We start from the raw sequence: 27,583 nt of genomic DNA on the forward strand, positions 1-27,583 counted from the left end.
CACACCGTACCACTATGTAACCTACAGTATATAACAGTTAACACACCGTACCACTATGTAACCTACAGTATATAACAGTTAACACACCGTACCACTCTATGTAACCTACAGTATATAACAGTTAACACACCGTACCACTATGTAACCTACAGTATATAACTGTTAACACACCGTACCACTATGTAACCTACAGTATATAACAGTTAACACACCGTACCACTCTATATAACCTACAGTATATAACAGTTAACACACCGTACCACGCTATGTAACCTACAGTATATAACAGTTAACACACCGTACCACTATGTAACCTACAGTATATAACAGTTAACACACCGTACCACTATGTAACCTACAGTATATAACAGTTAACACACCGTACCACTATGTAACCTACAGTATATAACAGTTAACACACAATACCACTATGTAACCTACAGTATATAACAGTTAACACACCGTACCACTATGTAACCTACAGTAGTTTGACAGGTGTGTTGTTGGAGGTGTAGTCATTGGTGTAGAGTGAGTTCAGTAGAGGTGAGACTACGCATCGTTGCGGCGCTCCAGGTGCTGAGGGATAAAGAGTCGGAAAGGTATTTTCCCAGCTTCACGTGTTGTGTCCTGTTGGTCAGGAAGTCAGTGATCCACTGGAAGATGCAGCTGGACACGTTCAGCTGGGAGAGTCTATCTTGTAGCAGTTCTGGGATGATGGTATTGAATGCAAAGCTAAAGTCCACCAACAATATCCTTGCATATGTCTCTGGGTTTTCCAGGTGTTTGAGAATGTAGTGTAGGACCATGTTCACAGTGTGGACCACAGACCTGGTAGCTCTGTAGGTGAACTGTAGTGGGTCAAGGTGAAGGTTTAGAGATGGGACAGTACCTGTTAGCTCTGTAGGTGAACTGTAGTGGGTGGAGGTGAAGGTTTAGAGATGGGACAGTACCTGGTAGCTCTGTAGGTGAACTACAGTGGGTCGAGGTGAAGGTTTAGAGATGGGACAGTACCTGGTAGCTCTGTAGGTGAACTGCAGTGGGTCGAGGTGAAGGTTTAGAGATGGGACAGTTCCTGGTAGCTCTGTAGGTGAACTGTAGTGGGTCGAGGTGAAGGTTTAGAGATGGGACAGTACCTGGTAGCTCTGTAGGTGAACTGTAGTGGGTGGAGGTGAAGGTTTAGAGATGGGACAGTACCTGGTAGCTCTGTAGGTGAACTGCAGTGGGTCGAGGTGAAGGTTTAGAGATGGGACAGTACCTGGTAGCTCTGTAGGTGAACTGCAGTGGGTCGAGGTGAAGGTTTAGAGATGGGACAGTACCTGGTAGCTCTGTAGGTGAACTGTAGTGGGTCGAGGTGAAGGTTTAGAGATGGGACAGTACCTGGTAGCTCTGTAGGTGAACTGTAGTGGGTCGAGGTGAAGGTTTAGAGATGGGACAGTACCTGGTAGCTCTGTAGGTGAACTGCAGTGGGTCGAGGTGAAGGTTTAGAGATGGGACAGTACCTGTTAGCTCTGTAGGTGAACTGTAGCGGGTCGAGGTGAAGGTTTAGAGATGGGACAGTACCTGTTAGCTCTGTAGGTGAACTGTAGTGGGTCGAGGTGAAGGTTTAGAGATGGGACAGTACCTGGTAGCTCTGTAGTTGAACTGTAGTGGGTCGAGGTGAAGGTTTAGAGATGGGACAGTACCTGTTAGCTCTGTAGGTGAACTGCAGTGGGTCGAGGTGAAGGTTTAGAGATGGGACAGTACCTGGTAGCTCTGTAGGTGAACTGTAGTGGGTCGAGGTGAAGGTTTAGAGATGGGACAGTACCTGGTAGCTCTGTAGGTGAACTGCAGTGGGTCGAGGTGAAGGTTTAGAGATGGGACAGTACCTGGTAGCTCTGTAGGTGAACTGTAGTGGGTCGAGGTGAAGGTTTAGAGATGGGACAGTACCTGTTAACTCTGTAGGTGAACTGCAGTGGGTCGAGGTGAAGGTTTAGAGATGGGACAGTACCTGTTAACTCTGTAGGTGAACTGCAGTGGGTGGAGGTGAAGGTTTAGAGATGGGACAGTACCTGGTAGCTCTGTAGGTGAACTGTAGCGGGTCGAGGTGAAGGTTTAGAGATGGGACAGTACCTGGTAGCTCTGTAGGTGAACTGTAGCGGGTCGAGGTGAAGGTTTAGAGATGGGACAGTTCCTGGTAGCTCTGTAGGTGAACTGCAGTGGGTCGAGGTGAAGGTTTAGAGATGGGACAGTACCTGGTAGCTCTGTAGGTGAACTGTAGTGGGTCGAGGTGAAGGTTTAGAGATGGGACAGTACCTGGTAGCTCTGTAGGTGAACTGTAGCGGGTCGAGGTGAAGGTTTAGAGATGGGACAGTACCTGTTAGCTCTGTAGGTGAACTACAGTGGGTCGCGGTGAAGGTTTAGAGATGGGACAGTACCTGTTAGCTCTGTAGGTGAACTACAGTGGGTCGAGGTGAAGGTTTAGAGATGGGACAGTACCTGTTAACTCTGTAGGTGAACTGCAGTGGGTCGAGGTGAAGGTTTAGAGATGGGACAGTACCTGTTAGCTCTGTAGGTGAACTGCAGTGGGTGGAGGTGAAGGTTTAGAGATGGGACAGTACCTGGTAGCTCTGTCGGTGAACTGCAGTGGGTCGAGGTGAAGGTTTAGAGATGGGACAGTACCTGGTAGCTCTGTAGGTGAACTGGTGGTTGAATTAATCAGTGAAAACAGGGGAGAGCTGGTCAGCCCATTTCTTAAGTGTGGCTGGAGAGACCTTGTCCGGGCCGGCAGCCTTCCTGCTGATCTGTTTCCTAAAGAGTTTGTTGACCTCCTGCCCCGTGATGACCAGGGGTGGGGGAAGGGGAGGGCAGACTGGCTGGGGGAAGGAGGGGGGGTGAGAAGTTCCTGGGATGGCAGAAGGGTAAATGAGAAAGGATCCTGGAGAGGGAGGGGTGGGGTAGATGGGAGAGAGGGGGTGGTAAGGACAGTTATTGTCCTGGTGATTGAGGGCCCTTTGTGAGTCAAATCTGGAGTAGAACTGGTTTAGTTTATTCTGCAGTGAGGGATCGTCTGCTGCTGGAGGATCTTAAGGTTTCTAGTTTGTTTCCGGCCATGCCAGACAGATGAGTTGTTGTTGCTGGAGAACTGTTGCTCCAGCCTGTCTCTGTCTGGCTGACTTCATTCCTGACTGTAGCTTTATCTTGGCCTCTCCATAGAGGACCCTGGTCTTGCTCCTGTGGGCTTCCTCTTTGGCAGAGCGGAGAGCCCTGTGGGCTTCGTCTTTGGCAGAGCGGAGAGCCCTGTGGGCTTCCTCTTTGGCAGAGCGGAGAGCCCTGTGGGCTTCGTCTTTGGCAGAGCGGAGAGCCCTGTGGGCTTCCTCTTTGGCAGAGCGGAGAGCCCTGTGGGCTTCGTCTTTGGCAGAGCGGAGAGCCCTGTGGGCTTCCTCTTTGGCAGAGCGGAGAGCCCTGTGGGCTTCGTCTTTGGCAGAGCGGAGAGCCCTGTGGGCTTCGTCTTTGGCAGAGCGGAGAGCCCTGTGGGCTTCCTCTTTGGCAGAGCGGAGAGCCCTGTGGGCTTCGTCTTTGGCAGAGCGGAGAGCCCTGTGGGCTTCCTCTTTGGCACTGTGAAGAGCCCTAAGCTCACCAGTGAACAATGGCTTGTTGTTGCTGTGTGATAGAACAGTCTTTGATGGTATGCAATTCTCCTCACATCCACTGATGTAGGTTGTGACCTTGTCTGTGTAGTCGTGTATGTTGGCATTGTTGTCCTTCAATATGTTCCAATCCCTGGTGTCTTGGCACTCCTTTAACTCCCTAATGGCCTTGTCAGTCCATTTCCACACCGTATGTTTGACAGGCTTGGTGGTTTTTACATTCTGTCTGTGTGGGGGGGATGAGGTATAGCATCACATGGTCTGAGCTCCCCAAGGGAGCGTGGGGGACAGCCTGGTCTGAGCTCCACAAGGGAGCGTGGGGGACAGCCTGGTCTGAGCTCCCCAAGGGAGCGTGGGGGACAGCCTGGTCTGAGCTCCCCAAGGGAGCGTGGGGGACAGCCTGGTCTGAGTTCCCCAAGGGAGCGTGGGGGACAGCCTGGTCTGAGCTCCACAAGGGAGCGTGGGGGACAGCCTGGTCTGAGCTCCCCAAGGGAGCGTGGGGGACAGCCTGGTCTGAGCTCCCCAAGGGAGCGTGGGGGACAGCCTGGTCTGAGTTCCCCAAGGGAGCGTGGGGGACAGCCTGGTCTGAGCTCCACAAGGGAGCGTGGGGGACAGCCTGGTCTGAGCTCCACAAGGGAGGGTGGGGGACAGCCTGGTCTGAGGTATAGCATCACATGGTCAACACTATAGTACTCTCCATATGGACAGTAACCATAACAGTCAACACTATAGTACTCTCCATATGGACAGTAACCATAACAGTCAACACACTCCTCTGTATGAGCTGTATAGCGCCGACATAGTTTTGGAGGCCATAGTAGAGAGTCAAAGCATAGGTAAGGCTAAAATATATGCTGAGATGTTATATCTTATAACTCATATAACTATCCTATAACTCCTATGACTATCCCCCTATAACTCATGACTATCCTCCTATCCTATAACTCCTATGACTATCCCCCTATCCTATAACTATCCTCCTATCCTATAACTCGTATAACTATCCTCCTATCCTATAACTCCTATAACTATCCTCCTATCCTATAACTCCTATAACTATCCCCCTATCCTATAACTATCCTCCTATCCTATAACTCCTATGACTATCCCCCTATCCTATGACTATCCTCCTATCCTATAACTATCCTCCTATCCTATAACTCGTATAACTATCCTCCTATCCTATAACTCCTATAACTATCCTCCTATCCTATAACTCCTATGACTATCCCCCTATCCTATAACTCCTATAACTATCCCCCTATCCTATAACTATCCTCCTATCCTATAACTCGTATAACTATCCTCCTATCCTATAACTCCTATGACTATCCTCCTATCCTATAACTCCTATAACTCTTAAGACTATCCTCCTATCCTATAACTATCCTCCTATCCTATAACTATCCCCCTATCCTATAACTATCCTCCTATCCTATAACTCGTATGATTATCCTCCTATCCTATAACTCCTATGACTATCCTCCTATCCTATAACTCTTATGACTATCCTCCTATCCTATAACTATCCTCCTATCCTATAACTCCTATAACTATCCTCCTATCCTATAACTCGTATGACTATCCTCCTATCCTATAACTCTTATGACTATCCTCCTATCCTATGACTATCCTCCTATCCTATAACTCCTATAACTATCCTCCTATCCTATAACTCCTATAACTATCCTCCTATCCTATAACTCCTATAACTATCCTCCTATCCTATAACTCCTATAACTATCCTCCTATCCTATAACTCTTATGACTATCCTCCTATCCTATAACTATCCTCCTATCCTATAACTATCCTCCTATCCTATAACTCCTATAACTATCCTCCTATCCTATAACTCCTATGACTATCCTCCTATCCTATAACTATCCTCCTATCCAATAACTCCTATAACTATCCTCCTATCCTATAACTCATATGACTATCCTCCTATCCTATAACTCTTATGACTATCCTCCTATCCTATGACTATCCTCCTATCCTATAACTCTTATGACAATCCTCCTATCCTATAACTCCTATAATTATCCTCCTATCCTATAACTCCTATGACTATCCTCCTATCCTATAACTATCCTCCTATCCTATAACTCCTATAACTATCCTCCTATCCTATAACTCCTATAACTATCCTCCTATCCTATAACTCTTATGACTATCCTCCTATCCTATAACTATCCTCCTATCCTATAACTATCCTCCTATCCTATAACTATCCTCCTATCCTATAACTCCTATAACTATCCTCCTATCCTATAACTCCTATGACTATCCTCCTATCCTATAACGATCCTCCTATCCTATAACTCCTATAACTATCCTCCTATCCTATAACTCGTATGACTATCCTCCTATCCTATAACTCTTATGACTATCCTCCTATCCTATAACTATCCTCCTATCCTATGACTATCCTCCTATCCTATAACTCTTATGACTATCCTCCTATCCTATAACTATCCTCCTATCCTATAACTCCTATAACTATCCTCCTATCCTATAACTATCCTCCTATCCTATAACTCCTATGACTATCCTCCTATCCTATAACTCTTATGACTATCCTCCTATCCTATGACTATCCTCCTATCCGATAACTATCCTCCTATCCTATAACTCGTATAACTATCCTCCTATCCTATAACTCCTATGACTATCCTCCTATCCTATAACTCCTATGACTATCCTCCTATCCTATAACTCCTATGACTATCCTCCTATCCTATAACTCTTATGACTATCCTCCTATCCTATGACTATCCTCCTATCCTATGACTATCCTCCTATCCTATGACTATCCTCCTATCTTATAACTCCTATGACTATCCTCCTATCCTATGACTATCCTCCTATCTTATAACTCATATGACTATCCTCCTATCCTGTGACTCTTATGACTATCCTCCTATCCTATAACTATCCTCCTATCCTATAACTATCCTCCTATCCTATAACTCCTATGACTATCCTCCTATCCTATAACTCCTATGACTATCCTCCTATCCTATAACTCTTATGACTATCCTCCTATCCTATGACTATCCTCGTATCCGATAACTATCCTCCTATCCTATAACTCGTATAACTATCCTCCTATCCTATAACTCCTATGACTATCCTCCTATCCTATAACTCCTATGACTATCCTCCTATCCTATAACTCCTATGACTATCCTCCTATCCTATAACTCCTATGACTATCCTCCTATCCTATAACTCCTATGACTATCCTCCTATCCTATAACTCTTATGACTATCCTCCTATCCTATGACTATCCTCCTATCTTATAACTCCTATGACTATCCTCCTATCCTATGACTATCCTCCTATCCTATGACTATCCTCCTATCCTATAACTATCCTCCTATCCTATAACTATCCTCCTATCTTATAACTCCTATGACTATCCTCCTATCCTATAACTCCTATGACTATCCTCCTATCTTATAACTCCTATGACTATCCTCCTATCCTGTGACTCTTACGACTATCCTCCTATCCTATAACTCCTATAACTATCCTCTTATCCTATAACTCCTATGACTATCCTCCTATCCTATAACTCCTATAACTATCCTCCTATCCTATAATTCCTATGAATATCCTCCTTTCCTATGACTATCCTCCTATCCTATAATTCCTATGACTATCCTCCTATCCTATAACTCCTATGACTATCCTCCTATCCTATAACTATCCTATAACTCCTATGACTATCCTCCTATCCTATGACTATCCTCCTATCCTATAACTCCTATGACTATCCTCCTATCCTATAACTCCTATAACTATCCTCCTATCCTATAACTCCTATGACTATCCTCCTATCTTATAACTCCTATGACTATCCTATAACTCCTATGACTATCCTCCTATCCTGTGACTCTTATGACTATCCTCCTATCCTATAACTCCTATAACTATCCTCTTATCCTATAACTCCTATGACTATCCTCCTATCCTATAACTCCTATAACTATCCTCCTATCCTATAATTCCTATGAATATCCTCCTTTCCTATGACTATCCTCCTATCCTATAATTCCTATGACTATCCTCCTATCCTATAACTCCTATGACTATCCTCCTATCCTATAACTATCCTATAACTCCTATGACTATCCTCCTATCCTATGACTATCCTCCTATCCTATAACTCCTATGACTATCCTCCTATCCTATAACTCCTATAACTATCCTCCTATCCTATAACTCCTATGACTATCCTCCTATCTTATAACTCCTATGACTATCCTATAATTCCTATGACTATCCTCCTATCTTATAACTCCTATGACTATAAGGCCCTGCAACAGGGGTCAAGCTGCCTCCCACTACAGAAACAGAAGATTGGCTCGTGCTCTATAGGCCTCTCTGGCTGCTCCAAGGCTTACTTATTTAATGATTAGAACCTACTTGTTGTTTCTCTGTGGATAGTCTGCTATGATGGACCTGGTGGAGGTGTTTGCTGTGTCGTCTGAGGTGCCTCCTAGTGCTAGTGCCAACTCCTGGAACCTGCCAGGGGGGAACGTCCGCACCCCTCTCCACCACCCCCTCCCCCAGGCCCAGGCTGCTGCTGGGCCTGGTCACCTGCCTGGGGCTGGGGCAGCCTCCGACCCCTGGGACTCACTGGGTAAGAGCTGCTCCAAGCCTCTAAAGAGCTCGAACTCTAACAGCCGGTCCCAATTCACTCCCTAACCCTTCCCCTTGGCCCTACCCCTTCCTCCGATGACTGCAGATCTGAAGGGTCTGGATCATAGACATCTATTGGTCTGGATATGTGTACACAGTGTAGTTAGGGCCAAGTGGAAAGGGATAGGGCCATGGGGGGGGGATAGGGCCATGGGGGGAAGGGATGGGGCCAGGGGGGAAAGGGATGGGGCCATGGGGGGGATAGGGCCATGGGGGGAAAGGGATAGGGCCATGGGGGGAAGGGATAGGGCCATGGGGGGAAGGGATAAGGCCAGGGGGGGAAGGGATAAGGCCAGGGGGGGAAGGGAGATAGGGCCATGGGGGGAAGGGGGATAGGGCCATGGGGGGAAGGGGGATAGGGCCATGGGGGGAAGGGATAGGGCCAGGGATAGGGCCAGGGGGGAAAGGTATAGGGCCAGGGGGGAAAGGGATAGGGCCAGGGGGGGAAAGGGATAGGGCCAGGGGGGGAAAGGTATAGGGCCAGGGGGGAAAGGGATAGGGCCAGGGGGGAAAGGGATAGGGCCAGGGGGGAAAGGGATAGGGCCAGGGGGGAAAGGGATAGGGCCAGGGGGGAAGGGATAGGGCCAGGGGGGGAAAGGGATGGGGCCAGGGGGAGGGATGGTGAGTGAATTGGGACTGTATCCACATTATACTGCACTTATTGTCCTCCGTCAGCACTGACTCATTAATACAGTTAAAGTCCACTGTCTTCCCTCCAGCATTATCTCTCTCTCTGCTCACCACTCATACTGTACTGTCTGCCCTCCAGCATTATCTCTCTCTCTGCTCACCACTCATACTGTACTGTCTGCCCTCCAGCATTATCTCTCTCTCTGCTCACCACTCATACTGTACTGTCTGCCCTCCAGCATTATCTCTCTCTCTGCTCACCACTCATACTGTACTGTCTGCCCTCCAGCATTATCTCTCTCTCTGCTCACCACTCATACTGTACTGTCTGCCCTCCAGCATTATCTCTCTCTGCTCACCACTCATACTGTACTGTCTGCCCTCCAGCATTATCTCTCTCTCTGCTCACCACTCATACTGTACTGTAAGCCAATAATCAATTGATTACACAATGTATTCCAGGCTCTGGTAGTTATTCTCTTACCAATAGAAACCCTCATATTAAAGAAAACTGTGAAACAGTTAGAGCTTTATTAACATTATTATTTACTATGTAGCTATAATGTAGTGTTTATGATCTGCTTATAGACGTGTAATAATGTAAATCCTTACCCTGTCCTGTTACTGCAGTGGAGGCTCGCTCTACCCCCGCTGTGATAGAGTCTCCCTGGATGGTTCCTCCCACCTCCGGTAGCCCCGCCCCTCCTTGGGAGCGTAGCCTGTCCCCTCCGGACCCCTGGGAGACCCCGGGGGTAGTAGACCCATTCTCTATCCCAGATGCTCTTCGAACTGGCAGCCCTACAGGTGACTGGTTATCTCTGGCTCCCTATGGCTACACATGCAGACAGACAGACAGACAGACAGACAGACAGACAGACAGACAGACAGACAGACAGACAGACAGACAGACAGACAGACAACATAAGATATTTATGTACGGGCAGAAGCATACAGTACCTTCGGAAAGTATTCCGACCCCTTGACTTTGACTTTTTCCACATTTTGTTAGGTTACAGCCTTATTCTAAAATTGATTAAAAAAAAACATCTCATCAATGTACACACAATACCCCATAAAGACAAAACAAAAAAACGTTTTTTAGAAATATCACATTTACATACAGTACAAGTCAAAAGTTTGCAAATAGTCCAGGTAGGCATTTGATTAGCTGTTCAGCAATCTTATGGCTTGGCGGTAGAAGCTGTTAAGGAGCCTTTTGGACCTAGACTTGGCGATCCGGTACCGCTTCCTGTGCGGTAGCAGAAAGAACAGTCTATGACTAGGGTGGCTGGAGTCTTTGACAATTTTTAGGGCCTTCCTCTGACACCGCCTGGTATAGAGGTCCTGGATGGCAGGAAGCTTGGCCCCAGTGATGTACTGGGCCGTTCGCACTACTCTCTGAATGCCTTGAGGTCGGAGGCTGAGCAGTTGCCATACCAGGCAGTGATGCAACCAGTCAGGATGCTCTTGACGGTGCAGCTGTAGAACTTTGAGGCTCTGAGGACCCATGCCAAATCTTTTCAGTCTGCTGAGGGGGAATAGGCTTTATCGTGCCCTCTTCACGACTGTCTTGGTGTGTTTGGACCATGATAGTTTGTTGGTGATGTGGACTCCAAGGAACTTGAAGCTCTCAACCTGCTCCAACACAGCCCCGTCGATGAGAATGGGGGCGTGCTTGGTCCTCCTTTTCCTGAAGTCCACAATCATCTCCTTTGTCTTGATCACATTAAGGGAAAGGTTGTTATCCTGGCACCACACGGCCAGGTCTCTGACCTCCACCCGATATGCTGTCTCGTCGTTGTCGGTGACCAGGCCAACCACTGTTGTGTTGTCGGCAAATGTAAGGATGGTGTTGGAGTCGTGCCTGGCCATGCAGTCGTGGGTGACCAGGGAGTACTACAGGAGGGGACTGAGCCCCTGATGGGCCCCCGTGTTGAGGATCAGCGGGGAAGATGTTACCTACCCTTACCACCTGGGGGCGGCCCGTCAGGAAGTCCAGGATCCAGTTGCAGAGGGAGGTGTTTAGTCCTAGGGTCCTAAGCTTAGTGATGAGCTTTGAGGGCACTATGGTGTTGAACGCTGAGCTGTAGTCAATGAATAGCATTCTCACATAAGTGTTCCTTTAGTCCAGGTGGTAAAGGGCAGTGTTGAGTGTAATAGAGATTGCATCATCTGTGGATCTGTTGGGGCGGTATGCAAATTGGAGTGGGTCTAGGGTTTTTGGATAATGGTGTTGTGAGTCATGACCAGCCTTTCAAAGCACTTCATGGCTACAGATGTGAGTGCTAAGGGTCGGTATTAATTTAGGTAGGTTATCTTAGTGTTCTTGGGCACAGGGACTATGGTGGTCTGCTTGAAACATGTTGGTATTACAGACTCAATCAGGGACAGGTTGAAAATATCAGTGTCGTAACCAAAAAAAGTGTTTAAGAAATCAAAGTAGTCACCCTTTGCCTTGATGACAGTTTTGCACACTCTTGGCATTCTCTCAACCAGCTTCATGAGGAATGCTTTTCCAACAGTCTTGAAGGAGTTCCCACATATGCTGCTTTTCCTTCACTCCAACTCATCCCAAGCCATCTCAATTGGGTTGAGGTCAGGTGATTGTGGAGGCCAGGTCATCTGATGCAGCAATTACAGCCTCGATTCTTCTTAGGTATGATACTACAAGCTTGGCACACCTGTATTTGGGGAGCATTGCAGCACAGCTATTTTCAGGTCTCTCCAGAGATGTTCGATTGGGTTCAAGTCCGAGCTCTGGCTGGGCCACTCAAGGACATTCAGATGCATGTCCCGAAGCCACTCCTGCGTTGTCTTGGCTGTGTGGTTAGGTTCATTGTCCTGTTGGAAGGTGAACCTTCGCCCCAGTCTGAGGTCCTGAGCTCTCTGGAGCAGGTTTTCATCAAGGATCTCTCTGTACTTTTCTCCGTTCATCTTTGCCTCGATCCTGACTAGTCTCCCAGTCCCTGCCTCTGAAAAACATCCCCACAGCTTGATGCTGCCAACACCATGGTTCACCGTAGGGATGGTGCCAGGTTTCCTCCAGACGTGACGCTTGGCATTCAGGGCAAAGAATTTAATCTTGGTTTCATCAGACCAGATAATCTTCTTTCTCATTGTCTGAGAGTCTTTAGGTGTCTTTTGGGAAACTCCAAGCGGGCTGTCATGTGCCTTTTACTGAGGAGTGGCTTCCATCTGGCCACTCTAACATAAAGGCCTGATTGATGGAGTGCTGCAGAGATTGTTGTCCTTCTGGAAGGTTCTCCCATCTCCACAGAGGAACTCTGGAGGTCTGTCAGTGACCATCGGGTTCTTGGTCACCACCCTGACCAAGGTCCTTCTCCCCTGATTGTTCAGTTTATCTGGGCGGCCAACTCCAGGAAGAGTCTTAGTGGTTCCAAACTTCTTCCATTTAAGAATAATGGAGGCCACGGTTTTCTTGCGGACCTTTAATACTGCAGAATTTGGTACCCTTCCCCGGATCTGTGCTCCACACATTTCTGTCTCTGAGCTCTACGGACAATTCCTGCGACCTCATGGCTTGGTTCTTGTTCTGACATGCACTGTCAACTGTAGGACCTTATATAGACAGGTGTGTGCCTTTCCAAATCATGTCCAATCAATTGAATTTACCACAGGTGGACTCCAATCAAGTTGTAGAAACATCTCAAGGATGATCAATGGAAACAGGATGCACCTGAGCTCAATTTACAGTCTCATAGCAAAGGGTCTGAATACTTATTTACATAAGTATATCATTTAAAAAAAAATATATATATATATACATTTGCTAAAATTTCAAAACATTAAGGCTGTAATTTAACAAAATGTGTAAAAGGTCAAGGGGTCTGAATACTTTCCGAAGGCACTGTATATTGCTAAACATATTTGAACATTTAAACATATTTGTAAAAAAAAATTATTTGACCTTTATTTATACAGGTTTATTCTCATTGAGATAAATATGTCTTTTCCAAGAGAGACTGGTCCAATATATTTATGTACTGTCCATTAGATGGTGACTTGTTTGACGAGGCGATGGACGGAGGTCATTTCAGCCTGAACAGTCGAGGTGAGGGTGAGGGCAGCCCGGAGCTGTTTGATCTGTCTCGTATAGGGGACAGTCTGGGGGTCCCCAGCCCTCGGACCTGCCGGACCCCGGAATCCTTCCTGGGGCCCACAGGGGCCTCCCTGGTCAATCTGGACAGCCTGATACCAGCCAACCCCCCAGCCAAGACCAAGAACCCATTTCTCTCAGGTGAACACTGAAACAGTCACTCACTCACAGACCAAGAACCCCTTCCTCTCAGGTGAACACTGAAACAGTCACTCACTCACAGACCAAGAACCCCTTCCTCTCAGGTGAACACTGAAACAGTCACTCACTCACAGACCAAGAACCCCTTCCTCTCAGGTGAACACTGAAACAGTCACTCACTCATAGAACAAGAACCCCTTCCTCTCAGTTGAACACAGTCAATCATATCCCTGCTCTACAGCAAACCATGTACCCCATCCAATTTACAAGTAAAGTGCTACTCAGTCACTTACTCAGACCTGGGGCAATTGCAGGTTGAAGTTTGCACTTTTGGGACTATTCCATTGATCCTATCGCAGCTTACTGGACAAACGTAATAATTAAGCGCAGGTTAAGTATTTAAACATTTAACGTGTAATGGTTAAAAGTGCTCCTACTGACTTTCTCTCTGCCCCCCACCTCTTGCTCCCCTGTCTCCTTCCCCCCTCCAGGTCTGAGTACTCCATCTCCCCTCAACCCGTTCCAGAGTGAACAGCCTCGTCTCACCCTGAATCAGATGCGTCCCAGCTCCACGTCCCCCGTCCCCCCCTCCGGTCCTCCCTCCCTGCCCTACAGTGCTTCTCTGCCCCTGCCCGCCAGCCACCAGCCGGCCAGCCTGCCCTCCTCCCTCACCCAGCCCACCCATGGAGCCCTGGACATACCTGGGCTGCCACAGCCCCTGTTACCTCTTTCCTCCATCTCGTCTCTGGGAGAGCAGCACAGTCAGAATCCCTTCCTATGATGTCTGTCCAGCTGAACTGAACCCCTAAGATGGAAGATAGACCAACACCAACTTCTGCCATGCGCAGTAGATCACCTGCTGGGTGTCCACGAGCGGTGTCCTGCTGGGTGTCCACGAGCAGTGATGATTCAACATGTGGAATTGTCGAGAACTGAATAGAAAACGACGGCCGATGTTTTGTAGTCAGATGTGATAGGACGCCCACCCGCTGTTGCACGGCCGGCCTTCATGTTGGTCTGTCTGTCCTCTAACTCTGGTGGATGGAACAGAGAGAATAGAAATGACTCTTATTAGGTTGTTTTCTGTCAATCTAACCTCAAAACTCAACAACTGGAATTCAGACTGAACTGAAATCCCCTTAAGTTGTTATTTTGTTGTTGTTTTTCTATGGGCTATAGTACTGTAACCCTTAGCTTGCTGCCTCTGCTACTGCGTCTGCTACGATCTGCTCTACGCTTTAACCACAACCTGTCCTGTTACTCCTCTCTGCTGAAGGGAGTGATGGAGGAGGAACGAGAGGTAGAAAGAGAATATGCCCAGAACGTGTTTAGGTCTATAGTAACCTAATCCTAAACCATGACAGATACTGTACATACACGCCGATGCCCAAGCTTATCCTCCGCTATAGAAAGCACAGCAGGTGAAGACGTTTCCATGTTAAAGTAATTAGCAATACTTTACAGATGAGTGTGTCTGCACTAACCTGGTCTCAGATCTGTTTGTGCTGTCCTGCCAACTCCTATGGATCATTGGCTATACAGCAGAAACAGATCTGGGACCAGGTTAGTTAACTGCTTTTTCAACTGCTTCTTACCTAGTCACATGCCCCGCCCACTCTGCTGCATACTTTAGTTTGATTGGCTCCTCACTGTTGCTCCTGATCCAGCACTGGACTGATTGTACACCAGATATGCCTGCTTATCTCTCCGACCGACGGACCACAATGCACTTTGACAGGACGCTCACTGTTCCTGCCGCACTGCTCTATGCTGATTGGTCGGTCCGCTCTCTGGACTGCTTTCATTGGTTGGCTAATTCACTCCTATTATCTCTCCCATGATGCCCCAGGGGATAACTCAGACAAGTCTGTTCAGGAGGATGTAACGTTACAGAATGCTCAGATAGAAATGTATCATGTAGAACAGATATGATTGTCTGCCAGATAGAATAGGGGAAGCGTGTCGGCTCTATTCAATCTATTTCTATCTGTTCAGAATGTTTCCCAGCACAGACAGAAATTTATCATATAGAACAGATATGATTGTCTACCAGATTGAAGAGAGCCGACACACTTCCCTTATTCTATCTGCAAAAGTTCAGAATGATTCCCAGCACTGACTACAACTCTGATTTCTGAGAACAGGCATAGAACATTCCACGCCGATGATGAGACGCCAGCCAACCCCCATCCACATAATGAACACTGAGTTTTAAGTTTCCTTTTTGTTGCATTAGGTCTAGTAAGGCTCAGTCTGACTGAGTTGCTGTGTAAGGGTAGTTTGCTGTTGGAATGGAACTGTTGTGATGGTGAGAGAGATTCTAAGGTAGTTCTATTGTAGTGGACTGGAGTCCCTTTTGAGGGATATCGGAATGAAATCTGCTTTTCAAGAGACCGGAACCACTGCAGGATTCACTATAGGGGGCAAATCCTAACGCTCTCACTTCAAGTTGAGTTTTGCATTGATGTCAATGGGAGAAGTGGAAATTCAATTGCAGTGGAAGTTAGGAAGCTCGCATTCGACCCTATAAGCAACGCAACATATTAGAAGAATGTATGAATTGATATCATGATTATTTTCCCTCTCTCATTGCTCGATCATTACTTGTGAAACACTGATTGTCATCATCAAATAAGGGTATAATGAACTAATAACAACACCTGGCATCTGCATTCATTCATATTTTACAGCTTTTATTTCATGATCATGTTGATCAATAGTATATTTCTTAACTTGTTGCTTTGATACCATTCAACCTGTGTGTTTTATTTATATATATAGGCTGAGCTAGATTGTAATATCAAACACTTTATAATGGAATGTTTCTACATATTGAATGCTTAGAGAAGCACACTCTTCAAAGGGTTGACTTTTCTACACAATGTCTGTCTGCCCCCCGGAGGCCAAACACCTGTATGACAGTTACTGTATTTCCACACACCTGTATGACAGTTACTGTATTTCCACACACCTGTATGACAGTTACTGTATTTCCACACACCTGTATGACAGTTACTGTATTTCCACACATCTGTATGACAGTTACTGTATTTCCACTGTCATCCATCATTTCCCCATATCAATGAATCCAGCATAGTTATGCTACATCAAGGACACTACTCCAGTATAGTTAGGCTACATCGAGAACACTACTCCAGTAGAGTTAGGCTACATCGAGAACACTACTCCAGTATAGTTAGGCTACATCGAGAACACTACTCCAGTATAGTTAGGCTACATCGAGAACACTACTCCAGTATAGTTAGCCTACATCGAGGACACTACTCCAGTATAGTTAGGCTACATCGAGGACACTACTCCAGTATAGTTAGGCTACATCGAGAACACTACTCCAGTATAGTTAGGCTACATCGAGGACACTACTCCAGCATAGTTAGGCTACATCGAGGACACTACTCCAGCATAGTTAGGCTACATCGAGGACACTACTCCAGCATAGTTAGGCTACATCGAGGACACTACTCCAGCATAGTTAGGCTACATCATGGACACTACTCCACACATGATTATGCATTTCCCTGTTTGGAAATATTTTAACCAAATGATATAACAGTGTTCTCCCTCAGCCTTTAAAAAACAACTGCTGGTAGATACAGTATCTATACAGAGTGCTGACAATAAATACAGGCATGATATTCCAGCCATAAAAGCATTAATATCAGGCCTCCTCAATAAGACGTGATGTGAATGACCGCATCATTCTTGGTGTGCTGAGATCATGAGGATGAGGACATCTTCTTGCCAACAGGATTCATGTGTAACGTGTGAGATACAGTACCCTCACTTTACAGTTGGTGGTGACATCATTCCAAGTTCAGTGACAATGACGTCACTTATGTTGCGTTCAAAGCAACTGGGAACTCAGAAATCTCTGACTTTAGTGCGTTCAAGACAACTGGGATTTTTCTTTTTTGAACGGTCATCCAACTTGAAATTCCAACTCGGGAACTCGGGCCTCCTACAGCACCGACTTTCTGACCTTTACAGAGTTCCCAGTTGTCTTGAAAGCACCAGCAATGAGTAACTGCTTCCTGGAAGGAAGATGCTTCTATGACATCACTCTGTCAGTCAGTTAGGGTGGAGTCCAGCCAGCCCAACACCTCCTGGAGTCCCTGGCCGGAACGAGCGCTCAGTTCCAGGGTCGTGATTGGCTGGGTGGCAGAGGCGATGATGTCATCCATCCTGAACAATGACATCATCTCTACGAGACTCATGGTACAAGGGAGGTCCCTGGAGGAAGGGTGGGAGGAGAAAGGGTTAGACATTTGCAAAGCGAGGGAGAGGCACTGTTTAATTTATGTAAAGGAGGCAAATAAAGTTTATCTCTACTAGACTCATGGTACAATGGAGATCCTGAGGGGAAGAGTGGGAGGACAATCAGTCAGAAAATGTGCAGGGAGGGAGAGAAATGGTTTGTTGATAGTCATGCAACGCGGTGGGGAAAAAATCATTTAAAGTGGGAGTATATTGGGAGGAATTAGGTACAGTCAGGTCTGTAAATATTTGGACATTGACCAAGTTATTATTTTAGCTGTCTACCACAGCATTTTGGAGTTGAAATTAAATAATGAATATGAGCTGAAAGTGCAGACGTTCAGCTTTAAGTTGAGGGTGTTTACCAAAAAGTAGTTGGACAATTGGCTGCTCAGCTGTTCCATGGCCAGGTGTATGTTATTCCCTCATTAGTTCATTTACAAGTAAGCAGATAAAATGTCTAGAGTTGATTTCAAGTGTGGCATTTGGAATCTGTTGCTGATAACCCTCAATATGAAGTCCAAAGAGTTGTCACTGCCAGTGAAGCAAGCCATCATTAGGCTGAGAAATCCAAACAAACCCATCAGAGAGATAGCCAAAACATTAGGTGTTGCCAAATCAACTATTTGGTACATTCTTAAAAAGAAAGAACACACTGGTGAGCTCAGGAACACCAAAAGGCCCGGAAGACCACAGAAAACAACTGTGGTGGATGACAGAAGAATTCTTTCCCTGGTGAAGAAAAACCCCTTCACAACAGTTGACCAGATCAAGAACACCCTCCAGGAGGTAGGCGTATCTGTGTCAAAGTCAACAATCAAGAGAAGACTTCACCAGAGTAAGTACAGAGGGTTTACCACAAGATGTAAACCATTAGTAAGCCTCAAAAACAGGAAGACCAGATTAGAGTTTGCCAAAGAACATGTAAAAAAGCCTGTCCAGTTCTGGAACAACATCCATTGGACAGATGAGACAAAGATCATCTTGTACCTGAATGATGGGAAGAGAAGAGTATGGAGAAGGGAAGGAACTGCTCATGATCTGAAGCATACCACCTCATCTGTGAATCATGGTGGAGGTAGTGTTATGGTGTGGACATGTATGGCTGCTAATGGAACTGGTTCCCTTGTATTTATTGATGATGTGACTGCTGACAAAAGCAGCAGGATGAATTCTGAAGGGTTTAGGGCTATATTATCTGCTCAGATTCAGCCAAACGCTTCAAAACTCATTGAACGGCGCTTCACAGTGCAGATGGACAATGACCCGAAGCATACTGCGAAAGCAACCCAATCATTTTGTAAGGCAAAGAAGTGGAATGTTCTGCAATGGCCAACTCAATCACCTGACCTGAATCAAATTGTTAATGTATTTCACTTGCTGAAGGCAAAACACCCCAAGAACGAGCAGGAATTGAAGACAGCTGCAGTTAAGGCCTGGCAGAGCATCACCAGGGAAGAAACACAGCATCTGGTGATGTCTATGGGTTCCAGACTTCAGGCAGTCATTGACGGCAAAGGATTTGCAACCAAGTATTAAAACTCACAATTGAATTGATGATTGTTACGTTGTCCAATTACTTTTCAGCCCCTAAAATTGAGCCCCATATATAAAAAGTACTAAAATACACCGTTTACCTGATTTGGAGGTAAATACCCTCAAATTAAAGATGAAAGTCTCCACTTTCAGCTCATATAGATTGTTTCCTTTCAAATCCACTGTGGTGGCGTACAGAGCCAAAATGATAACTTGTTAAATGTCCAAATAATTATGGACATGACTGTACGTCTGGTTCGTAGCCAGGAGTCTGTCCAGTAAGGTGCAATGTTGCAAAACATTCAGATACAACTGTATTGTGCTGAACAAACCTGATTGTCTGTCATGTAGAGCATAAGGGATCATGTCACATCTATTCATTACATTTCTATCTGAATGTTTAGTCTCAAAAATCCACTGTGATCTTAGCCAGAGAATGTGTAGTGTAGTGTAGTGTAGTGTGTTACTACAGGACCTCTTGTTGAAGATAACCAGGACAGAGGCTGTGTGGAGAGGTTCAGCAGACAGGACAGACAGGAGCTGGATACAGGACGACGACATCTGGGTGGTGTTAGCAGAGTCCACCATGAACTATATAGAGGACAAACATAATGATATGATTTTAAATCATTTCATGCCTGCAGTCGACAAGCCTGAAATTATGCAGAATGTACAGATGATCTCCCAGTTTAGTGGGCTGATGGTCTACCGTGTACTGCAGTGATATTAGCCTATTCATACCTCTGGTTGATCTCCCAGTTTATTGGGCTGATGGTCTACCGTGTACTGCAGTGATATTAGCCTATTCATACCTCTGGTTGATCTCCCAGTTTATTGGGCTGATGGTCTACCGTGTACTGCAGTGATATTAGCCTATTCATACCTCTGGTTGATCTCCCAGTTTATTGGGCTGATGGTCTACCGTGTACTGCAGTGATATTAGCCTATCCACACCTCTGGTTGATCTCCCAGTTTATTGGGCTGATGGTCTACCGTGTACTGCAGTGATATTAGCCTATTCACACCTCTGGTTGATCTCCCAGTTTATTGGGCTGATGGTCTACCGTGTACTGCAGTGATATTAGCCTATTCATACCTCTGGTTGATCTCCCAGTTTATTGGGCTGATGGTCTACCGTGTACTGAAGTGATATTAGCCTATCCACACCTCTGATTGATCTCCCAGTTTATTGGGCTGATGGTCTACCGTGTACTGCAGTGATATTAGCCTATCCACACCTCTGGTTGATCTCCCAGTTTAGTGGGCTGATGGTCTACCGTGTACTGCAGTGATATTAGCCTATTCATACCTCTGGTTGATCTCTATTTGTGATCAGAGGAGCTTTGCTTATTGATCATATAGAAATATTGACTATTTTTGCATTAATCTTCACCATTGATGGAATATGTGTACACAGTATTATTGAGGTTATTCTAAACATTTACAAGGAATTATTTCCAAATTGAGAGGAACCTGTATAGAAGTCATGACGTGGTTCTCATGCTGCTGCCATCTTGGACTAGGGCTGGACAAACCTGAATGCGTAAAGGTTTAATTGATAAAATGTCTATGTACAATAAGAGAGGAGTATTGACCCACCCCAGCTCGCTCACAGTCACCCTCTTCTTCTTCAGAGTAGATATATTAACTCAACTTTTTTAATTTAACATTTATTTAACTAGGTAAGTCAGTTAAGAACAAGTTCTTATTTACAATGACGGCCTACCCCGGCCAAACCCAGACGATGCTGGGCCAATTGTGCACCGCCCTATGGGACTCCCAATCACAGCCGGATGTGATACATCCTGGATTCGCACCAGGGACTGTAGTGACGCCTCTTGCACTGAGATGCAGTGCCTTAGACAGCTGCGCTACTCGGGGAGACTTATCCACTATATGGATGTGGTTCTGGACTCACGATGACAGAGGAGCAGTCCGTATAGTAACTGGGCCAGATAGGACCCATACAGCCTCCCAGCTCTCTCACAGTCACCCTCTTTCTCTTCAGAGTCAGGTCTGTCAGGTTGGTGCCCACCTGTAACAGATGGAGACATAATAGTAGCCTAGAATATCCCTTTTCTGTTCAAGACATCCTCAAATGGTGACTGACACAACAATCACTGTGGTGAATACCGAATGGACTCACCGTAGGTAGAGTAACAGGGGGTTCCCCTAAATCAGTTGTGCCATCTCTCACACTGAGCTGTGAATAGTCTGTTAAGGGTGATTAAATAGACACTGCAGCATGGAAATGTACTCTGAAGATACATATTGGAGTGAGACATGGGCTGCTTCGTCTCAATAGTCTCCTCTACTACATCTTCTTCATTTGCACTGATATTAAACACAGGATAGGTGAGAAGAAGAATATAGTAGATGTGTATTGGAAAACTGTCATCAGATTCCAAGCAGATGAAGGAGAGGATGAAGAGGATACGAGGAAAGGAAGCCACTGATTATTGAGACGCATCCATGGTCATAATTGCTAGCTAGCAAACGTTCGCTTATTATCTTGTTTGCTTGCTAAATCAATCTCAATGCTGGTTCATTTGAAAGGATATTCTGTAAACGTTTCAAGAGAAGAGTTTTTCCAACACCGGTTGCACCGAGCAGCAAACACATTTCGTAAAAACCAACAAAGACTTGATCCGTATCAAACTTGTCGAGACTAGTTAGCTAGCAAGCAAGCCTCTCCAGCTTACTTTGACACCATGGCGACGCTCATATGATCAACTTTAGTTGCTATGTTTGCACAAATAAGAAGCAAATCATTGCAAATCCAATTTTTCATTAGTTATTTCATCGCCGACGGACCCGGAACCAAAACATTGAATCACTTCCTTTCCTTCGAAAACAAGCCACGCCTTCTTCCACCCAGTTGTCAAAACATAAACAGACAGCTACAGGAGTGGGAGTCAACCCTAAAGAAGTTTGGGAGTCAAACAATAACAATAGGTTCTTCTTCAAGCGTTTGGAGAGCATCTTGGAGAACAGCCATGGAAGCTCAGCTAAAGAAGGAGCTGGGAACATCCATGCTGAAGTCAACTGGCCATTCTGGAGGAGGTTGTATCAGCCAGGGACAGAGCTTTGATACTGACCACGGGAGAGTGTTTGTCAAGATCAACCACAAGAGTCAGGTTCTTCATTTACTTCATTACTAATTCCATACTGCATGCCTTTACATTGACATATGAAGTCACTCAAAATAGATTAGCACTGTAAAATAGTAGCCTAATAAGGATCATTTGTCAGAAATATCAAACAATATTTTGTTGCAGGCTATTTGGCTACACACTATCAAATGAATTACAGTAGTCAGCACTCTGAGAGCAAAGGATTAGGATTCACAATAGAGCCGTCCAGTCATGTGATGGCCAAATCAGAGCGCTGTTGTTGTGCACAGAGATGGATGTTTTTATGTGATGGGCAGTCCTAATCCTGACCTCTGAAAAGTCATAAACTGCCTTCTCTGAAGGCTGCTAGACTACTTCCATGGTAGGTGTAATCCAGTGGAGGCTGCTGAAGGGAGGACGGCTCATAATAATGGCCGGAATGGAGTTAATGGAATGGCATCGAAAAAAAAAGATATACCATGCGTTTGATACCATTCCATTCACTCCATTCCAGCCATTATTATGAGCTGTCCTCCCCCCCAGCAGCCTCCACTGGTGTCATCACTTTTTCTGTACAATACATGTCATCACAAAAGTATGGTATAATTCCTTGGTCAATGTCATGATGATCATCACATGCCTTATCCTCGTCCCCCAGGCGAAGCGTATGTTTGATGGGGAGTTGGCTAGCTTGGAAGCCATCGTCATGACAGACACAGTGAAGGTCCCCAAGCCTGTCAAGGTGATAGAGCTGGATACAGGAGGGGCTGTGTTCGTCATGGAACATGTTGACATGAGGGGTCTTAGCAGGTATGAGAATCTCCTCATACACTGTATAATACACATCTTTGACCTTTCTTTCCTTCTTGTTCTTCTTCTTCCTTTATATTCTTCTTCTTCTTTATTTATCTTCTTCTTCTTTCTTTATCTTCTTCTTTCTTTATCTTCTTCTTCCTTTATATTCTTCTTCTTCTTTCTTTATCTTCTTCTTCTTTCTTTATCTTCTTCTTCTTTCTTTATCTTCTTCTTCTTTCTTTATCTTCTTCTTCTTTATTTATCTTCTTCTTCTTTCTTTATCTTCTTCTTCCTTTATATTCTTCTTCTTCTTTCTTTATCTTCTTCTTCTTTATCTTCTTCTTCTTTATCTTCTTCTTTCTTTATCTTCTTCTTTACTTATCTTCTTCTTCTTTCTTTATCTTCTTCTTTCTTTATCTTCTTTACTTATCTTCTTCTTCTTTCTTTATCTTCTTTACTTATCTTCTTCTTCTTTCTTTATCTTCTTTACTTATCTTCTTCTTCTTTCTTTATCTTCTTCTTTCTTTATCTTCTTCATCTTCTTTATCTTCTTCTTCATCTTCTTCTTTACTTATCTTCTTCTTTCATTGTCTTCTTCTTTCTTTATCTTCTTCTTCATCTTCTTCTTCCTGTTCTTCTTCTTCTGTATGCATTAGTCAAGTATTATTGTTATGTCTTACTTTATTGTGATGATTGAGTGTGTTAATGATAATCTGATTGATTCCCCCAGGCACTCTAAGCAGCTGGGAGAGCGTCTGGCTGATCTGCACCTACACAACCAGAGACAAAGGGACAGACAGAACAAGGATCAGCAGACTGTTGGTAACTCACCTAGTCCATTGATTGATTGATTTTGGGGTAAAACAATTTGTACAGTTTAAAAGTCTAGCTTTCTCACATATACAACATCAGACTACTGCATGCCTTCACTCTATTAAATGGAAAAAGGAGCTGATGTTCCTGTCATTTTAAATGTAATTAGGAAAAGGACCTGATGTTCCTGCCATTTAAATGTAAACAAGAAAATGACCTGATGTTTCAGTCATTTAAATGTACACAGGAAAAGGAGCTGATGTTTCAGTCATTTAAATGTACACAGGAAAAGGAGCTGATGTTTCTGTCATTTAAATGTACACAGGAAAAGGAGCTGATGTTTCTGTCATTTTAAATGTAAACAGGAAAAGGAGCTGATGTTCCTGTCATTGACCAGTTTGGGTTCCAGGTTCCCACATGCTGTGGATACCTCCCTCAGGTGAGCTACTATGCAACAGATCGTCTGATATTGGGAGACACTAGATTTCCACCTTTACCACTAGTGAATACGAGACTGGAATATGTGGTTTCGTAACTGTATGCTATAAATCTAAATAAAGATAGTTCCACACTCTATATACAGCTCATGTCACGTCCTGACCATAGTAAGTTGTTATTTTCTATGGTAGAGTGGTCAGGGCGTGACAGGGGGTGTTTATCTGTTTTTGTATGTCTATGTTCAGTTCTAGTTTTTGTATTTCTATGTTGGTCGTTGTTTGGCATGACCTCCAATTAGAAGCAGCTGGTTGTCGTTGCCTCTAATTGGAGGCCATATTTAACTTGGTGTTTGTCCTTGTGGGTGATTATATTTTGAGTAGTGTGTTTTTTCCTTCTCTGCGTCACGGTTTGTTGTTTTCTGGTTAGTTTAAGTATTTATGTATTGCATCACGTTTCACTATTAAATTAAGATGTAGAACTACGAAAACGCTGCGCTTTGGTCCGCTCCTTATCACAGCCGTGACAGCTCCAAGTCATTTATTGGTTAAACCACCAACGTCTCTGTGCCTTCAACATGGGATTTAAAGATCAACTGGATGAGAAACCTGCCTATTTTTAATGTCATTTATCAGAGTTCCACTTTCTAACCTCTCTTTGTCTCTCTCTCTCTCATCAGGAGAATGAGTGGCAGAGTGACTGGGTAACATTCTACTCTCAGCACAGACTACAGCACCAACTCAACATGGTGGAGAAGTCTTATGGAGACAGAGAGGCCAGGGAACTATGGTCCCAGCTACAGGTAACTAGGTAACTACAGGGAACTATGGTCCCAGCTACAGGGATAACTAGGTAACTACAGGGACTTATGGTCCCAGCTACAGGTAACTATATAACTAGGTAACTACAGGGAACTATGGTCCCAGCCACAGGTAACTATATAGCTAGGTAACTACAGGGGACTATGGTCCCAGCAACAGGTATAACTAGGTAACTATAGGGAACTATGGTCCAAGCTACAGGTAACAATATAACTAGGTAACTACAGGGAACTATGGTCCCAGCTACAGGTAACAATATAACTAGGTAACTACAGGGAACTATGGTCCCAGCTACAGGTATAACTAGGTAACTACAGGGAGCTATGGTCCCAGCTACAGGTAACAATATAACTAGGTAACTACAGGGAACTATGGTCCCAGCTACAGGTAACTATATAACTAGGTAACTACAGGGAACTATGGTCCCAGCTACAGGTAACTATATAACTAGGTAACTACAGGGAACTGTGGTCCAAGATACAGGTAATTATATAACTAGGTAACTACAGGGAACTATGGTCCCAGCTACAGGTATAACTAGGTAACTACAGAGCGCTATGGTCCCAGCTACAGGTGACTATAGAACTAGGTAACTACAGGGAACTATGATCCCAGCTACAGGTATAACTAGGTAACTACAGGGAACTATAGTCCCAGCCACAGGTAACAATGGTCCAAGATACAGGTAACTAGGTAACTACAGGGACTTATGGTCCCAGCTACGGGTAATTTATATATATATATTTTTTTACCTTTATTTAACTAGGCAAGTCAGTTAAGAACAAATTCTTATTTTCAATGACGGCCTACTGCCTTGTTCAGGGGCAGAACGACAGATTTTTACCTTGTCAGGGATTCGATCTTGCAACCTTTCGGTTACTAGTCCAATGCTCTAACCACTAGGCTACCTGCCGCCCCGTATAACTAGGCAACTACAGGGAACTATGGTCCCAGCTACAGGTAACAATATAACTAGGTAACTACAGGTAACAATATAACTAGGTAACTACAGCTAACTATGGTCCAAGCTACAGGTAACAATATAACTAGGTAACTACAGGTAACTATGGTCCAATCTACAGGTAACAATATAACTAGGTAACTACAGGGAACTGTTAAAACAATAACATAGACTACAGCACCAGCTCCATAAGGTTCTATACTATCCCCAATCCTAAACCAAGCCCTTACTCCTATGCCTCCGAGAGGACTTTATGGGGGATTGATCTTCTGTCTGATATCTCCTCTCCTCTCAGCTGAAAATCCCTCAGCTATTTACCGACATCGAGGTGTTCCCCGCCCTGCTTCACGGGGACCTGTGGGGGGGAAACGTAGCAGAGTGTTCCGACGGCCCTGTCATTTTCGACCCCGCCTCCTTCTATGGCCACGCTGAGTACGAGCTGGGCATCGCCGGGATGTTCGGAGGGTTCAGCGACTCCTTCTACTCTGGGTACCACAACAAGATCCCCAAGGCCCCGGGGTTTGAGAAGAGGAATCAGCTGTATCAACTCTTCCACTATCTGAACCACTGGAATCACTTTGGTGGAGGATACAGAGGGTCCTCACTGAGGATCATGAAGGATCTGGTCAAATACTGATCACTGATCATATATGTACAGTAGCATGATGTACAACTACACTACCCATAATGCTCTGTAAAACAGACACACCAATGACACTGACCAGATTGAATGACCTCACAAAGTCTTACACTACAGCCTAGTCTTCATTCCAGAAGGGAACAAATCATTTTTGGGTGAAAATATTAGTTATTTTGAAAACCTTTTAACACGAAAAGCAAGAAACAAGAAAACTATGATGCTATGGTATAGAAGAGGGATTCCACGAAACCCATTCCATATCCCTCTTTATCTTGAAATGCTTGAGAAATCTAATTTTTGGAGTTAACATTCCACTGCTGTTTGAAAGCAGAAGTGATTTTAATGCTATAGTGTAAGACTAAACATAGGGTATTGCACATCCATTTGCTTAAATAAACATAGCAGCAAGCAAGGTTATGATCTGTTTGAGTTGTAACAATTAGCTTTGTTAAAAGCTGTGTTAATACTAAGAATGCAATGCTAAATAAAGTACATTACTTCCTGTATTGTGACCAATATACACTACACTATGATTTGAATACCTCAATAAGGACAATAACCTAATAAAGGGCACTATACACTGAGTTTACAAAACATTACAAACACCTTACTAATATTGAGTTGCACCCCCCTTTTGCCCTCAGAACAGCCTCAATTCTTCAGGCCATGGACTCTACAAGGTGTCGGATGTGTTCCACAGGGATCCTGGCCCATGTTGACTCAAATGATTCCCACAGTTGTGTCAAGTTGGATGTCCTTTGGGGGGTGGACCATTCTTGATACACACAAGAAACTGTTGAGCGTGAAAAACCCAGCAGCGATGCAGTTCTTGACACACCTTGTACCTACTACCATACCCCGTTCAAAGGCACTTACATCTTTAGTCTTGCCCATTCACCCTCTGAATGGCACACATACACAATCCATGCCTCAATTGTCTCAAGGCTTAAAAATCGTTTTTTTTTATATAC

At 44.8% G+C, this 27,583-nt stretch overlaps 3 protein-coding genes across 7 annotated transcripts in view; 2 read left to right on the forward strand and 1 right to left on the reverse strand.

Annotated features, from left to right (window-relative positions):
* Window positions 1-15,887, forward strand: part of LOC106601980 (epsin-3) — a 63,753-nt gene extending 47,866 nt beyond the window's left edge. For all 3 annotated transcript variants that reach the window (XM_045719705.1, XM_045719706.1, XM_045719707.1), the window contains 4 exons: window positions 8,081-8,276; window positions 9,596-9,769; window positions 12,981-13,223; window positions 13,715-15,887. In XM_045719705.1, coding sequence (XP_045575661.1) covers window positions 8,081-8,276; window positions 9,596-9,769; window positions 12,981-13,223; window positions 13,715-14,004 — 903 coding nt within the window. In that variant the 3' untranslated portion in view covers window positions 14,005-15,887. The remainder of the gene's footprint in view (window positions 1-8,080; window positions 8,277-9,595; window positions 9,770-12,980; window positions 13,224-13,714) is intronic.
* Window positions 15,888-15,899: 12 nt separating this feature from the next.
* Window positions 15,900-21,861, reverse strand: LOC106601913 (ADP-ribosylation factor-like protein 16). 3 transcript variants are annotated; one of them, XR_001328105.2, is made up of 6 exons: window positions 21,596-21,861; window positions 21,181-21,239; window positions 20,953-21,069; window positions 19,510-19,625; window positions 16,195-17,474; window positions 15,900-16,134 (listed from the first exon to the last, which is right to left on the reverse strand). XR_001328105.2 is itself a non-coding variant. In XM_014194346.2 (5 exons), the coding sequence occupies exons 1-5, from the start codon at window positions 21,654-21,656 to the stop codon at window positions 17,309-17,311; spliced, it is 519 nt and encodes a 172-aa protein (XP_014049821.1). In that variant the 5' UTR covers window positions 21,657-21,861; the 3' UTR covers window positions 15,900-17,308. The 3 variants fall into 3 exon arrangements, 1 of the variants encoding a protein (XP_014049821.1); XR_001328104.2 differs by having other exon boundaries at window positions 16,165-17,474; XM_014194346.2 differs by having other exon boundaries at window positions 15,900-17,474.
* Window positions 21,779-27,118, forward strand: LOC106601911 (ketosamine-3-kinase). The gene is made up of 6 exons (XM_014194345.2): window positions 21,779-22,171; window positions 22,806-22,957; window positions 23,673-23,764; window positions 24,121-24,194; window positions 24,870-24,992; window positions 26,268-27,118. The coding sequence occupies exons 1-6, from the start codon at window positions 21,779-21,781 to the stop codon at window positions 26,607-26,609; spliced, it is 1,176 nt and encodes a 391-aa protein (XP_014049820.1). The 3' UTR covers window positions 26,610-27,118.
* The last annotated feature ends 465 nt before the right edge of the window (window positions 27,119-27,583 follow it).

The sequence above is a fragment of the Salmo salar genome, chromosome ssa06, assembly GCF_905237065.1.
Source record: "Salmo salar chromosome ssa06, Ssal_v3.1, whole genome shotgun sequence".
NCBI classification, from domain to species: Eukaryota; Metazoa; Chordata; class Actinopteri; order Salmoniformes; family Salmonidae; genus Salmo; species Salmo salar.

Coding starts and splice junctions, on each gene's coding strand:
- LOC106601913 (XM_014194346.2), bottom strand. CDS start 21,656: ATGTGTTTGCTGCTCGGTGCAACCGGTGTTGGAAAAACTCTTCTCTTG. Junction 21,070..21,180: donor CCCCTGTTACTCTACCTACG/GTGAGTCCATTC, acceptor CATCTGTTACAG/GTGGGCACCAACCTGACAGA. Junction 17,475..19,509: donor CTGGTTATCTTCAACAAGAG/GTCCTGTAGTAA, acceptor CCCTTCCTCCAG/GGACCTCCCTTGTACCATGA.
- LOC106601911 (XM_014194345.2), top strand. CDS start 21,779: ATGTTTGCACAAATAAGAAGCAAATCATTGCAAATCCAATTTTTCATT. Junction 22,172..22,805: donor AGATCAACCACAAGAGTCAG/GTTCTTCATTTA, acceptor CTCGTCCCCCAG/GCGAAGCGTATGTTTGATGG. Junction 22,958..23,672: donor GACATGAGGGGTCTTAGCAG/GTATGAGAATCT, acceptor TGATTCCCCCAG/GCACTCTAAGCAGCTGGGAG.